Here is a 15157-nt window from a genome sequence, read left to right as displayed (position 1 = left end):
CAAAAACTAGCTTCCCCAACCTTAGACTTATCCATAGCATTAGCAAGTGATTGCGTTCATACTAATAACATTGCTACTAGCATGCAATTGAGGCTCCATAGGTTCTTTAATTTTCGCATCACACAATTCATGTCTTAACTTAGGAAATAAATTAAAAAGCTCATAGTTGTATTCCATTATGCCTTACTACTGTAAACAAGAAACAAAAAGATGCAATTGCAGGATCTAAAGGAAATAGCTTCGAGCACACACACAATGGCGCCGTAAAAGTACTTTACCCGGGATCGGAGTATGAGTGCCTTTTACCTTTCCTCCCCGCAACGGCGCTCGTAAAAGTGCTTGATGTCTACGGGAGCTTCTATTCTTGTAGACAGTTGTTGGGCCTCCAAGAGCAGTAGGTTTGTAGAACAGCAGCAAGTTTCCCTTAAGTGGATCACCCAAGGTTTATCGATCTCAGGGAGGAAGAGGTCAAAGATATCCCTCTCAAGCAACCCTGCAACCACAAAGCAAGAAGTCTCTTGTGTCCCCAACACACCTAATAGGTGCACTAGTTCGGCGAAGAGATAGTGAGATGCAAGTAATATGGATGAGTATGAGTGGTAATAGCAATCTGAATAAAATATGGCAGCGAGTAAACATGCAATAAAACAGTAAACAAACGGAGATTCGATGCTTGGAAGCAAGGCCTAGGGATCCCGCTTTCACTAGTGGACACTCTCAACAATGATCACATAATAGGACTACTCTACACCCTCTTGTTGGATGATGAACACCACTAACTGTGTAGGATTACACGAACCCTCAATGCCGGAGTTAACAAGCTCCACAATATTCAATGTTCATATTTAAATAACCTTAGAGTGCAAGATAGATCAACACAATCACACCAAGAACTAACATAGCATGCACACTCGTCTCCATCACACTATGAAGGAGGCATAGATCACATCAATACTTATCATAGCAATAGTTAACTTCATAATCTACAAGAGATTACAATCATAACCCACGCCAAGTACTACACGATGCACACACTCGTCACCATTACACCGTGCAGGAGGAATAGACTACTTTAATAACATCACTAGAGTAGCACATAGATGATATTCAACTAGATCACATAAAGAGAGAGATGAACCACATAGCTATAGCGGAGCCCTCAGCCCCGGGGTGAATTACTCCCTCCTCATCATGGAGGCAGCGATGGCGGTGAAGATGGCGGTGGAGACGGCGGTGGAGATGACTCGGGGGCAATTCCCCGTCCCGACAGAGGCCGGAACGAGACTTCGTCCCCCGAATTGGAGTTTCGTGATGGCGGCGGCTCTGGATGGTTTTCTCTGGTTTCGTCGTACGGGATAGGGTTTTCGCGACGGAGACCTTAAGTAGGCGGAAGGGCAGCCTCGGAGGGGGCCTGGTGGGCCCACACACTAGGGGGGCGCGACCCCCCCTCTGGCCGCGCCAGGGTGGCGTGTGGGGCCCCCAGGGCTTCCCTCTGGCGGCTCTCGGGTGTTCTGGAAGCTTCGTCCAATTATAAGACTCTGGGCGTTGATTCCGTCCAATTCCGAGAATATTTCCTTACTACGATTTCTGGAACCAAAAACAGCAGAAAACAAGAACTGGCCCTTCGGCATCTCGTCAATAGGTTAGTTCCGGAAAACGCATAAATATGACATAAAGTATGCATAAAACATGTAGATATCATCAATAATGTGGCATGGAACATAAGAAATTATCGATACGTCGGAGACGTATCACGCCGCCGCCGCCGTTTCCCTCCCCACCCCATCAGCTCGCCGTCGCTGGTATTCGCCGGTGCGCGCAGGAGAGCATGTCTTCCCCCAAGTGGACGGCGGGTTTCCTGTCGTTTGCCGAGGAGAGGAGATTGGGAGAGGAGAGGGTGTGGAGGGAGAAGGAAGCGGTGATGGCGGTGGCCGGTAGAGAGGAAGCAGGCGCTGTTGCGGCGGAAATTACTTATCCTTCAGATCAGCCTCGCTTCGGAGTGGGCGATCGAGTAGATGGCGAAGGGGTGGCGGCCGCAAATCTCAGGGCAAGGGATCGAGGAGCAGGCTGCGGCGGCGCTGGCGATGATCAAAATGAAGGATCCCGAGGACCCGATGAGGCTAATCGCGGAGCAAGGGCTAGTGGACTTGCAAAATTGGACGCCATGAAGACCTCGTATCGGGCCTCGCCGTTGAGACCTTCTCCGCTGCTAGTTGGCGGTGAGGGTGTGCAATCTGAGGGCTCTTCTGGTCCGCGATGCTTTGCAGATGTTCGGCGGAGGATGGAGAGGATCAGAAAGGGGAACCCATCTCTCACGAGGAGCTCCTCGCCAGAGAGGATGGGGAAAATCTGGGAGTGTCAGGGACGGGCCCCACTGCGCAGTGGCTCACTGGTTGCAGCTGTGGGTGGCCGTCGATTAGATCCTCCTGGTCGTGATCGGACCGTCCGTGAGGTCTCTGGGATAGCGGCTTTCCGGAATACGTCTTCAGCGTTGGGTATATCTGGGGTTGCACCGTGTGTTTCCGTCAACAAACCCCTGGTCGGATCTAGGGCTTCGCCTAGGTCTCCGACACTGGTCTGGATCAGGAGAGATTTGGTCCAGGCTAGATCCTTCACTCCCGCCGATTGCTTCCCTGCTAGAGATGGTTTCCTTCCCAAGCCTGTAGTGGTTAAGTTCTCAGATCTGTGGGGTGCTGAAGAAGGGAAGAAATCTTTTGTTGAGGTCGTCAAGATGGCGGGAGGGGGCCGTGGTGCTGGCAGATTTGGTGGCACTGGGGGCGGCCGTTGTCCTGGTGGCGGCCGTGCTCCCTCAGGATCAGCTGCAGCTACTTCGGCAGCAACCTCGCTTGGTGTTGCTCCTGATCCAGTGGTCAAGTCTGAGTTTCCCCAACAAATGATGCTGCACATGGGGTCTGGGCAAGGTATGTTCCCGATGTTACAACCAAACATGTGGAACATGCCGATGAGTCAGTGGTCGCAATTCTTCGGCAACCAACAGATTCCCCCCACTGGTTTCAATCCTTTGATGATGCTACCTCAGGGGATTCCTCCTAGTCTTCCTCAATCCAACAGTCAATGCAGTAGTGCTAGTTTGGTTCCTTCACAGCAACAGCAGGTCTCTGGTGCTGGGAAGAACAAGAAGAAGAATCAAAAAGGGTCCGTTTCTGATGGGTCAAAGAATAGTGGTGACAGGGTTGGAACTAATCTGCAAGTATCAATGGCTAGTGGGCCTGGACCTGTCTTGGATCCAAAATTCAGGAATGTGACTTGCTTTAATTGTGGAGAATTAGGACACTATGTTGGTCTCTGCACTAGGATCAAGAGGTGTTTCATATGCAGCAAAACTGGTCACCACATGAATAATTTCCTTATGTGGTATTCCCTCCTACCAACTGCTCAATACTGAGGGAGTGCCAATCCTTGGCTGGGATTCTTTCATGTTGAGGTGGAAGGGCCAGATGTAGTGCAATGGTTGAATATGGACAATGTAGGTGTTGTGGTGATTAAAGAAGGAGATATCTCTGCTGAAGAGCTTGAAAAATGTTTCAATGACATGTGGAAAGTGAATTGGTTCTGGCAGATCAGACAGATTGCCCCCAAGAAGTTCTTAGTAAGATTCCCTCCTAGCAAATGAATCAAAGAGCTAGTGGAATACCCCTCCATTAATCTAAAAAAGGATGGAGTGGTTATCTACTTTGTGAACTGGGAGTCTGGGAGGGTGAGACAGAGCCTTTTGAGGAATTCCAGGAAGTGTGGGTCAAGATCTTTGATATTCCTGCCAAGTGGTTAACTTGGAAAACTATCTGCCAAGTCTCAACTACCCTTGGTGTGCTTGTCAACATTGACTGGCATGGCATTTTCAGGAGTTTCTACAAGGAAGTTAGGGTTAAAGTGGCTGTGAGGGATAAATCAAAAATCACATCAAACAAACTCTTTGAGATGGAACAATGCTTCTTCCTTATTGACTTCCTGGTAGAAAATGAAGGTGAAGCCATTGATGTTTATGAAGATGATGATAAGGATCCTGGACAAGGTAATGAAGGAGATGCTATTGATGATGACACTGAACTTGGGGAGGATTTCAAGACCTTGGATAAGGGCAAGTCTGGTGGGAACAATAGTAAAATGGAAACTGGTCCTTCCATCCCTCCTGGTGGAAGAAGTGGCTCTAAGTCTGCTGCTCAGCAAAACCTGGAGTCAAGTGTCCAGGAAAAGGTGTTTGGCAAGGAGCCATGTGCCCAGGTTGACAATGTTCTAGTCCTAAGGAGTGTTGAATATAAGATTGGGAAGAATCTCCTTCAACACTTTGATGCAGAAAGTGAGGAAGAAGCTGAAGATCTTGCACAGAGAGATGATGAGCTACTGTCCAACAAGCCTTCTCCTGTCATGCCTTCCATGGCATGGAAGGAGAAGAAGCAATGGGGTCCTGTGCAAGCTACTAGAATGAGCTCCAGAATTCCAAGGGATGGCAGGACTGTTATTGAGAAAGCACAAGAGCTTAAGAAGGAAAAAAATCTGGAAGTCCCTAAAGGTAATATGATCCATGGTTTCTCAAACTCTTTTGCTGCCCTTGATAATCCTATTTTACTTGATAATGCAAAAATTGCTGGCATTAGCCTGGGGCACAAAAACTTGAATGTTGACTCTGTTATTGATAAAATTAAAGAAGCTGAATTAAAAATACTTGTTGATTTTCATAAGTCCAACCCTGCTAGCTTTCTTCCTAATGACATTAGTCTATCTTTGGAAGAATTGAGAGTAGGCATGGAGGTTAGGGATGAGGCTCTATCTGATCAGGAGGATCACATTAGTGATGTACCTGATGATGATGAGCCTTGGACATTAGTCCATAGTAGAAAAAAAGGGAGAAGGAAGTTGATCTTTAAAAATAGTAGTAGCTCTAATCTGGAACCCTAGAGGTCTTAACAGGCCTGATAAGCTCACTAGAGTGCATGACCTCATTAGAGAGACATGCCCTGATATTATTTGCCTCTCTGAGTCAAAAAAAAAGAGAGGATTTCTCTAGCTTACAGCTGCAACAACTAGATCCAAGGGGGAAGTTCTCTTGGAACTGGTTGCCAGCTGTGAAAACTGCTAGTAGTATTCTTGTTGGTATAAGTATTGAAATGTTTGATATAGTTAAATGGGACATTCTTTCTTATTGTGTTTCTGTGCAAATTAAAGCAAAAAAAGAGAATGTTCTTTGGAGAGTTATTGTTGTCTATGGCTCTGCTTATGAACAACATAAATTAGACTTTATCAATGAGCTGCATAATATCATGGCATGTTGGAATGGTCCTACCCTGATTGGTGGGGATTTCAATCTCATTAGAGAAAAATGTGAGAAGAACACCGGGAATATTAACCAGCATTGGGCCAATCTTTTTAATGATTGGATCAATAAATTTAATCTGATGGAGCTTAAAAACCCTAGCTGACAATTCTCTTGGGCTAATAACCAGGATAATTTGGTTATGGCTCTCCTAGATAGAGTTTCTGTCTCTACTTGTTGGGATTCCTTTTTCCGTGCTAGTAGTCTGGCTTCTAAGCTTAGGGTGGGCAGTGATCATACCCCTCTTATTGTGGATACTGGAGCTCTGAAAGTCTCTCATGATAGGCAATTTAGATTTGAAAAATGGTGGCTTAAGGTAGATGGTTTTGATCAGGTGGTTGCCAAGTTCCGGCAGGCCCGCTGTCATCTCCAAAACTCCCTGGATAGGTGGCAGTTTAAGATTAGGAATACCAGGAAAGGCTTAAAAGGTTGGTCAGCCAATATTGAGTCTGCTCAAAGGAAGCTTAAACAGGGTTTGGTTGCTGAGTATGACTTGCTTGACCTTTTATCTGAAACACAAAGTTTGTCTCCTGTCTCCAAAACTAGAATGAAAAATATCTCAGTTGAGCTTACTAAAATTTGGAGTAATGAAGAAATAAAGGCTAGACAGAGATCTAGAGAGAGATACATTTTAGAAGGAGATCATGATACTGCTTACTTTCATTCTATTGCTTATCAGAGGAGGAGGAAGAAACAGATTTACCAGCTGCACGGAGATGAAGGCCTTGTGGAAGACAACAAAGGTATTCTTGACATTGCTGTTAACTACTATAAGAATCTTTTCTGTAAAGAACCCTGCCTTGACATTGATTTGCTAGATGATTTTTGGGACCCTGAGGATATGGTGTCTCAGGATCACAATGATATGCTTAATGCAGCTTTTACTGAAAAAGAGATTAGGGATGCCATCTTTGGCTCTTATGCTGAGGGTGCCCCTGGCCCTGATGTTTTTTCTTTCCTCTTCTACCAACATTTTTGGGAGCTCATTAGAGCTGATTTCATGGCTATGGTTAAAGATTGGAATGAGGGGAAACTTGATTTGTTTAGATTGATTTTTCCTCTTTTGACTTTGATTCCAAAAGAGGCTGATGTTGTGACTATACAGAAATTCAGCTCTATTGCTTTAACCAATTGCAGTTTTATTTCTAAATGTGCCACTAATAGGCTGGGTGTGGTTAGTGAGAAGCTTATTACTCCTAACCAAACAGCTTTTATTGAAGGGAGATATATCCTTGAAAGTGTGGTTTCTGCTCATGAGCTTATTCATGATGCTGTCCATAAAGGACAATCTGGTTTTATTTTTAAACTTGACTATGAAAAAGACTATGACAGGGTGGATAGAGATTTCCTTTTGAAAATTATGAAGATGAGGGGGTTTAGCCCTAAATGGTTGTCTATTATTGAGGGTATTTTTCATAATGGCTCTGTTGGGGTTAGGATTAATGACTGCAATATTCAGTTCTTCCTTACCAGTAGAGGGGTGACACAGGGGGAGCCTATTTCCCCCATTCTTTTTAATTTCATGGCTGATGTTTTTACTAAAATCTTGTCCAAAGCTGCTTGTGGAGGACAGCTAGCTGGTCTCATGCAAGAACTAGGAAGGGGAGGGATCATTAGTATGCAATATGCTGATGATACTCTACTCTTCCTGGAAAATAGGTTAACTTCTGCCATAAATCTAAAATGGATCCTGGCTTGTTTTGAACAAATGTTAGGGATGAGGATTAATTTCCATAAATGTGATCTAGTTCCTGTTAATGTTGTGGAGGATGATGCACAAGTTTTTTCACAGTCTTTGAGTTGTAAGATGGGAGATTTCCCTCTGCAATATCTTGGGGTTCCTCTTCATCATAGTAAACTCAAAAAAGAGGATATACAACCTGTGGTTGATAAAATCCTCAAAAGAGCTGCTGGGTGGAGAGGGAAGCTCCTTAACCATGCTGCTAAGCTAGAGCTGGTTAGGAGTGTCTTGGCCAGTATTCCTATCTATTTACTTAGTGTGATCAAGTTCCCTAAATGGGCCATTACTCTCATTAATTCTCAGATGGCTCACTGCCTCTGGGATAATTATGAGCGTCATCATAAATATCATCTAGCTAACTGGGGGCTGGTCACTAGGAAAAAGGAGTATGGAGGTTTGGGCATTCCTGATCTATCAGAAATGAACATGTGCCTTTTAGCCTCTTGGATTAAGAGATATCATCTAAGTGAAAACAAATTATGGAAACAGATAGTGGACAATAAGTATAATGTGGGTAACCCTAATATTTTTTCTGCTTCTTATGTTGGTGTGCCTCTCCCTTTTGGAAAGGGGTGTTGTGGGCTAGCAAAGCTGCTAAGATGGGTTATATGTGGCAAGTTGGGAATGGCAGAAACATTAAGTTCTGGGAGGATCATTGGTTTGGCTCCTGCTCCTTGGCTATTCAATATTGGGAAGTCTATTTCCTAGTGAATGAACAATGTAAGACCACTGCTGATTTATGGGATGGGTCTTCTTTAAAAATGACTTTTAGGAGATGTTTTGATCATAGATTGATGTTGCCATGGCTGGAAATTCAGCAGATTGCTCAATCTATTCAGTTAAGTAATACTCGGGATTGTTTGATTTGGAAATAGGAAGCTAATGGTTTGTACAGTGTAAAATCCTTGTATACTGTAGTCAATTTTGTAGGGATTAAAGATGTTTATATACATTGTGTGTGAAAAATCAAAGTGCCCCCAAAAATTCATTTTTTCCTTTGGTTACTTTTCCACAATAAGCTCCTCACTAGAGATAATTTGGTCAAAAGGCAAAATATTGACGATTTAACTTGTGTTTTCTGCAATGAAATAGAAACTTATCAACACTTGTTTTTTGACTGTGTGGTTGCTTCTAATATCTGGAAAGAGCTTGTTGCTGCTCTGGATATTAACCTGGAGATTTCAAACATGCATGACATTACTTATCTGTGGAATGATAAGAGGAAAAATAAGATTCGCAATATGATTTTTGCTGTTGTTCTGAGAACTATCTGGATTACCAAAAATGACCATGTTTTCAATCGTGCTCAATGGGTTGGAATGCAGGGAATGTGGAGGCGCTTAGCTTGCAGTTGTGCTCAGTGGAGGATTCTGTTGAAGGAGGGAGAAAGAGAAGGGCTGACGATACTGCTGAGCAAGGTGGAGAGCTTAGCTCGGGCTGCCACCGCTGCTATTGTGGCCGGAACCTGGCTGACTCCCCAGAAAAAAGCAAGATCTACGTTGGAAGTCTGCGACATGAACATCACGAGGGGTTTTGGCCCGATGCTGATCACATCTGAATACCTGTCGAGGACTCTCCAAGCCAATGACCTAATCCTGGTGGGCGATGGAGCAGGTTTCCAAGTCCTCAACCGACGATAGCTGGGTGGTGCTGTTGGTTTGGGAGTCTCAAGGCTGGCCTCTTCCAAAAATGTCGTCTGCTGTTTGTCTGTCGCTTTTCTTCCTCTGGTGGTCTGAAGGGTTGTAGTTTTAAAACTTGGTGTCCTTAACTGTGTGTTTGTCCGAGGGTTATGGTCTGTAAATGCTTAAGTTGTGAAAACCCTGAATGATGTAGTTTGGAGGTTGGTTTCAATATCTTTTGGAACCGGGGGATGTACCCCTATTTCTCTAAAAAAAGATTAATTATTTTACAAAATAGAAAATGGTTTTGGATTCTTTCTCCAAATTTCAAATACTTTTCATGTTCAAAGTTTGTTCATATTCGAAAGTATGCAATAGTTATCAAATTCATATTTTAACACTTATCAAATATTCAAAATTATAACATATACCAAAAAAGAACTTAGTTTTGGCGCAAATAAAAGGTCTTTACTCCCGGTTGGGGATAACAATCGGGACTAAAGGTGCCCGCGGCCTGCCACACCCAACACATAACCTTTAATCCCGGTTTGTATCACCAACCGGGACTAGAGATTGCCGCGCGTTCTAGCCGTCGCGAATCAAATCAAATCCGGGACTAATGCTCCTTGCAGCTTTGAGCTAAAGACCCGTTTTCTAGTAGTGTTAATTTATAAGAGTATTTGAACACATCTCAGTACACATCCCATTGGTTACTCTACCAACATATTTTGCTGAAACAACAACAATGACAATGAGAACAGATTTATCGACAAATTTGTGATGCTGTACAAGAAAGAATATATGAAGACCTCAAGCCATCTTGATCGATCAGTAAAACATTCTACTACTCCTATTAATCTACTCCGAAGCTACTGATTACAAGCTGTCGTCGTTGGCTACTGGTAAGGGTCTGTCCAGGACGCATCGTTGGCTGCAGCTTCCTTCCATCTCCTGTCGAAAATCTGCATCTCAGCATGCGATCGCCTCCTCACCGCGACCCGGAAGGCCGCGGCCTTGCCCTCGGTGCCGCCGAGCGTAGGGACACCCCTGTGGAGGACGTACTCGCTGTCGACGACGCCGACCTTGAGCGTCCTGTCGCCCTGCGCGCAGTAGCCGAGCTTGTAGTCGAGGCCCCAGGCGTGCACGAGGTCGTTCTGGACCATGCCCCAGCTGCAGCGCCACGCTGCGCGGGAGAAGACCGGCACCATCATCTCCACCCACCCCGCGCACGGCGGCCCCGTGCTGCTGTCGTCGCACCCTCCTCCTCCCAAGGCCGAAGCCGCCTTGTAGAACCTCCGGTGCACGTCGCCTCCTCCGTTGGTTGCACGCGCTGTGATGCCGTGGTGGATCTCGGAGCGGCGGTCGAGCGCCGGCTGAGATACCTCAAGCCCTTCTCTCTTGACGATGTCGAGGTACCGGACAGGGTCGAAGGCGTCCACCTCGACGTCCTCGTCCCACAGGAAGACGTAGTCGTACTCGGCGACAATGTCGGGGTGCAGGAACCGCTTGGCAAACCACCACTTGGTCTGGCCGCGCGCCGACACGTGCACCGCGCGGCGCGACCACTCGAGGTCATCCCACTGATCCTCCCCGGCGCCGTCGTAGTGGAAGACCATCAAGGTGAATCTGTCCGCCGGGAACTTGGAGACGAGCTTGTCGACGGCGGCCTTGTTCTTGATGCCCACCGGGATCGCTAAGAGGCTCTTCGAGGAGCCACCGTGATGCTTCTCAGGGTCGCCGACCATGGACACCATCTCGAGGTTGGACGTGCCGTGCACGATGCCCCTCGGTAAAGCCTTGCCGCCCGACGGCTCCTTCTTGGCTTGTTTCGCTCCATGGACTATGCGTAGCAGTTTACGCGAGACTGCGCCGGGATCTTCAGAAACATTGCCCGTTCGTGATCCTGATGTCAGGTTACTATGATCCTTGTGATGAATCGTGAAGCCTGTGCCGGCGAGGAAGATTAGCGCGAGGAGGAAGGCGAGCACCACCGGCAGCGAGTAGCGCTTCCGCGACGACATGTCTTCCCGGCCAATCGATCGCTCACGGGTTCAATTTTTTTGGGATGATGCTGTCGCTGGTTACGGCGTAGTTTATATAACCATGGACTAGCACGTAGACCGATCCGAGTCGGCGTTGGAAAGAATCAGTTGATGATACAGCCCCGAAGTGCACGTAGAGCAATCCAAGATCAAGCTGGAATCGGATTTGGAAGCAGCTGCGTTTATTTTTGAGTTTGGAACAGAGTCGGAGACTCGGAGCTGTTTATGGCGGTGCACACGTAACGCTATACTTCTGCACATGTGTTAACTGATTATTATTCGGGCGTGCCTAATTCTCAATCGACCGAAAATTAATTCTTAGTCACGTGATGGGATCTCACGATTTTGTATTGTAAATTATTCTCATTGTAACGTATTTATTACAACTGAAAAAAACTTCAGTTGCAACGCACTTAGAGCATCTCTAGTAGTACGCGTATAAACTCGAACCGAAAACACGCAGTTCCGTCTCCCGAATTTTTCAATTTTGATGTTTTTAGTCGCCGCACAGAATAGAAACCGAAAACGCGAACTGAAAAACGAAAATCAAAAGTCGCGGAAAATTTTGCTCCGATGATCCATGCGAAATGAAACGAAATCTTGCTTCGATCGAACTACATTCGAACATAATTTACACATACTAATCAAAATACATAACTAAACCTACTTCATGTCACTAATTTGACCCCAAAAACTACGAAATTAGCCCCGGGATGTCACAGGGATGTACTAGCGGCAGAGGAGGGTTTTTCGCGCGCCAGCGCCGCCTATGAGAGGACGAGCGCGGCCACCTCGAACGGCGCCGGCTCTGCAGAGCTTCCGCAGGTGAGAGGCGGCCTACTCGTTGCCGTCGCCGCATGACGGAAGCGTCGACAGCGGCGGGCTGCACGAGCCGGCGGGCGGCGCGTCAGCTTCCCCATCGCGCGCCGGCCTGCGCGCTCGAAGGCGCGCGAACCTACGCGGCTGCTTGCGGGCCACCCGGTTCCAAGCTCCGTCGGAGCGCGCCGGCCTCGCGCGGTACGCCTCCGACCGTACACCCGGTGGACGCGGTGGCGATTTTCCACCGCCGATTCGGCGCGCGCCATTGCGGGGGGAGGGGTGGTGGCGGCGGAGCGGAAGAGCCGAAGACGACGAACCAATTTGTCACCGGAGGTTGAGCGGAGATGCGACGGAGCGGCGGCCAGGGAGTAGGGTTTTGGAACTCAACTCGCCCCCGCGCCCTGTATAAATACGGGGCCGCCGTCCACTTTTTCAGCCCCCGAACTCATTTTATGGGGTTCGGGCTCCTTTCTGGACCTCTTTCGGCCTGAACCCGTATTCTCGCCGGAATTTTTCGGTTCCAGAGCCGACTAAGAATTAACAAAACCAAAATTAATTATACTTCTTGGTATTCTATTCAGTCATCGTCGAGTACGATGCTAGCTAACTGCGTTCACTCCACTAGAATAGAAAGGGTCATACAAGGTCTCTGTGAGACTATTCTGAAACAATTGGCGGTTGTGATTTGTTCGCAACTATTCTTTCACAAAAAGAGAAGAATACGTAACTTTCTTAAATAATGAGGAAAATCTATGCATCTTTTGGGATATTTGCTAAGAAATGTCACCAACGATATTTTTTTTCTTTAGAGATAGTACACATATTTGTGACATCTATGGCAGGTTTCACTTCAATGAATCACGAATAAATTATAACGACATTCAACCAGCCACATATAGATGTTTAACGTAGGCTAAATCTTCAATCTCCAAAATACATGCATACCTAAGTCTTAGTCCATTCACCGCCCACATCATCCTTATGAGCCTTTTGCTCTCTTGTCGTACCTTATGCATCACCTCCTAATCTTGTCGGTGGCCAACATCTTCCTCCTAACATATGCCATCCTCCTTTTATTTGGCTTCACCAACCTCGCCCCCTCATAGAGCAAACAGTTAAACACCTCCCTACTTCTGAATGTTTGCGGCGGTGACATCCTTGTCCACCTATGAGGTGGTGGAGGCATGCCACCACGATGATATTTTTCCCGTCCTCAATATCGTGGCAGCCATTCGGTAGTATTGGTGAGGCTGGTCTTCAATCTCCTCTACAAGATGGGACGATTTTATTCTTACAACACTCTAATTTTATATATATGAAAAATGTTGTACTTTGCATGTATGCCGTTTAATTTCTCTTGCTTCATTATGCATAGTAGGGAAAGGGAAATTTGTGGGTTCATGCTATTACAAGCTGGGTTTTGGAATTTAAATTGATTTGTAGCTCAATATCATCTAGTTGATTTGCATTTTTTGCCCTTGGCTTTGTATAGATGAGGGCTTCAAAACTAGACCGATAACTTAGTTTTGCCCTTCAGGACAACATATAAAGTTGTTAAAGTATTTTGTAACAATCTAAGGGTGTCACAACTTTGGTATCAATATGGTCATAGCTTGTGTACATGCGTGACCGTAAAATTGGTGTAAATATTAACATTTTTGCTAATTTTGAGCAAACTGTTTAGCTTACGGCTCGATCAAACTCAACACCGACAGATCAACACTCCTACATTCGTGCTATGGGCCTATCTTATCCATTCCCTACCTTATCTTCTCAAGATTCTCTTCTTCATTGCACACACTACCAAAAAACAATGGAGAAAGGAGCGGAGGAGAGACCAGCGAGCCGTAGTCAGTGACAACGTGGCCGCCGCGCCGTAGAGGGCGATGTCGAGAAAGAAAGTTCGGGTAGAGGGTGCAAGTGCGAGGTCGCACGTGCTAAAAAAGAAGTGTGTGGGGCTTAGAGGGGTGGCTGGGGTGGCAGACCGGCGGAGGAGGAGCTTCAGGCAGAGAGGGGCAGCACGCCGGCCGCGGGCTGGCAGGCCGGGCTCAGGTTCAACTGGCGGTGGCTGCGGGGCAACGGCTCACCGGAGAGGGAGAAAAAAAAGTTCGGACTATGTCTTAACTGGACCCATATATTAATCCCAGTGAGACAACTAGGCCCAACCAGGCAGAAGACATCTCTCGAGTCTCCGGGAACTCCTGGCCACCAACCTCCATACCTCCGGAAGCTCGTAGAATTGGGATCAAACGAACGAACCTTCTCGAGTCCTCGAGCTAGCTGCTTGCATTGAAATCGACCTGTCACAACCTGTATAAATACCGGCGAGCTCACGCCACATCTCGAGCAAGGAAAAGAATCAACACAATCGAGAGCGCTAAACAAAGCGGTCCATCCAACAGTTGAAGCTTCGTGTACAGAACAGTGTAGCAATGGCGGCTGTGTCCAAGAAGGCTCTGGCGGTAGCGGCTTTTGTCGCGATGGCCGTGCTGGCCCCGCCCGTGGCCGCGCTGGTGCCGTACGGCCTGAGCGGCGGGCTATGGGACCTGCTCGACGACCCGTTCCGGGTGCTGGAGCAGACGCCGCTCGCGGTGTCCTCCAGGCCGGCGTCGGCCAGCAGCCAGGCGGGGGCAATCTCCCCGGCGGTGGCGCTGGCGAGGTGCGACTGGAAGGAGACGCCCGACGCGCACGTCATCTCGCTCGACGTGCCCGGGGTGCGGCGGGACGACGTGAAGGTGGAGGTGGAGGACAACCGCGTGCTGCGGGTCTCCGGCGAGCGCAGGGCGGACGAGGAGAAGGAGGGCGAGCGGTGGCACCGCGCCGAGCGCGCCGCGGGGAGGTTCTGGCGCCGGTTCCGCATGCCCGCCGGCGCCGACGTCGACCGCGTCACCGCGCGCCTCGAGGACGGCGTGCTCACCGTCACGGTGCCCAAGGTCGCCGAGCACCGCAGGCGGGAGCCCCGCGTCATCAGCATCGCCGGGGAGGACGCCAACAGCGGTGGCAAGGGCGCGGAGGTCAGGACGTCGAAGGCCGATGTGTGATCGAGCACAGAGAGCGATTGTGACTTGTGCAGGATATCACGATTTGGAGAACTAACTATCGGTTGTTCACGCGTTCATATGTGGAAATGCCTTTGCCTATGTGTGTGTGTGGTAAATTGTGAGGTTGCTCTGTATTGCCGATGAAATGGGATTTCTGTTCAATACTAATGAGCTGTCGTCGGTGCTAGAACGGAGGAGAAAAGCGCCAGCGTTATCCTCTTAGCTTAGTCTTTTTTTAATTTAGCCCTTTTTAGTTTTTTGCTACTGAAAAAAAATACTCTCTCTAGTGGTAGGTGGCTGACATATGGGGCCAAATTTAGGCCAAGTCAGCAAAATACGAGGCTATACCCTTGCCAATGACTTATACAGGCCATGAGCCGTCTTTAGTTACCGTATATTAAGTATTACTATGTATGGTGATAGAGGCTGGTAAGGCGAAAAGTGCTTTTGACTCCCGAGCTCTCTCGCTATTTTAATAAAATTAAAAAATATTTATTATTTATTAAAAAATCTGAAAAATAATTCTGTAGATTGTTAGTGATACATCTCACAATCATAAAAAA

The 15157-nt window shown here is 47.3% G+C and overlaps 2 protein-coding genes across 2 annotated transcripts; one reads left to right on the top strand and one right to left on the bottom strand.

Moving 5' to 3' along the window:
• Positions 1–9588: 9588 nt before the first annotated feature.
• Positions 9589–10713, bottom strand: LOC124696611. The gene has a single exon (XM_047229316.1). The coding sequence runs from the start codon at positions 10711–10713 to the stop codon at positions 9589–9591; it is 1125 nt and encodes a 374-aa protein (XP_047085272.1).
• A 3272-nt stretch (positions 10714–13985) lies between these two features.
• LOC124699598 (21.9 kDa heat shock protein-like) lies at positions 13986–14594 on the top strand. The gene has a single exon (XM_047231874.1). The coding sequence runs from the start codon at positions 13986–13988 to the stop codon at positions 14592–14594; it is 609 nt and encodes a 202-aa protein (XP_047087830.1).
• Positions 14595–15157: the final 563 nt, after the last annotated feature.

The sequence above is a fragment of the Lolium rigidum genome, chromosome 3 (assembly GCF_022539505.1).
Source record: "Lolium rigidum isolate FL_2022 chromosome 3, APGP_CSIRO_Lrig_0.1, whole genome shotgun sequence".
NCBI classification, from domain to species: domain Eukaryota; kingdom Viridiplantae; phylum Streptophyta; class Magnoliopsida; order Poales; family Poaceae; genus Lolium; species Lolium rigidum.
This window is presented reverse-complemented; position numbering and strand designations above follow the sequence as displayed.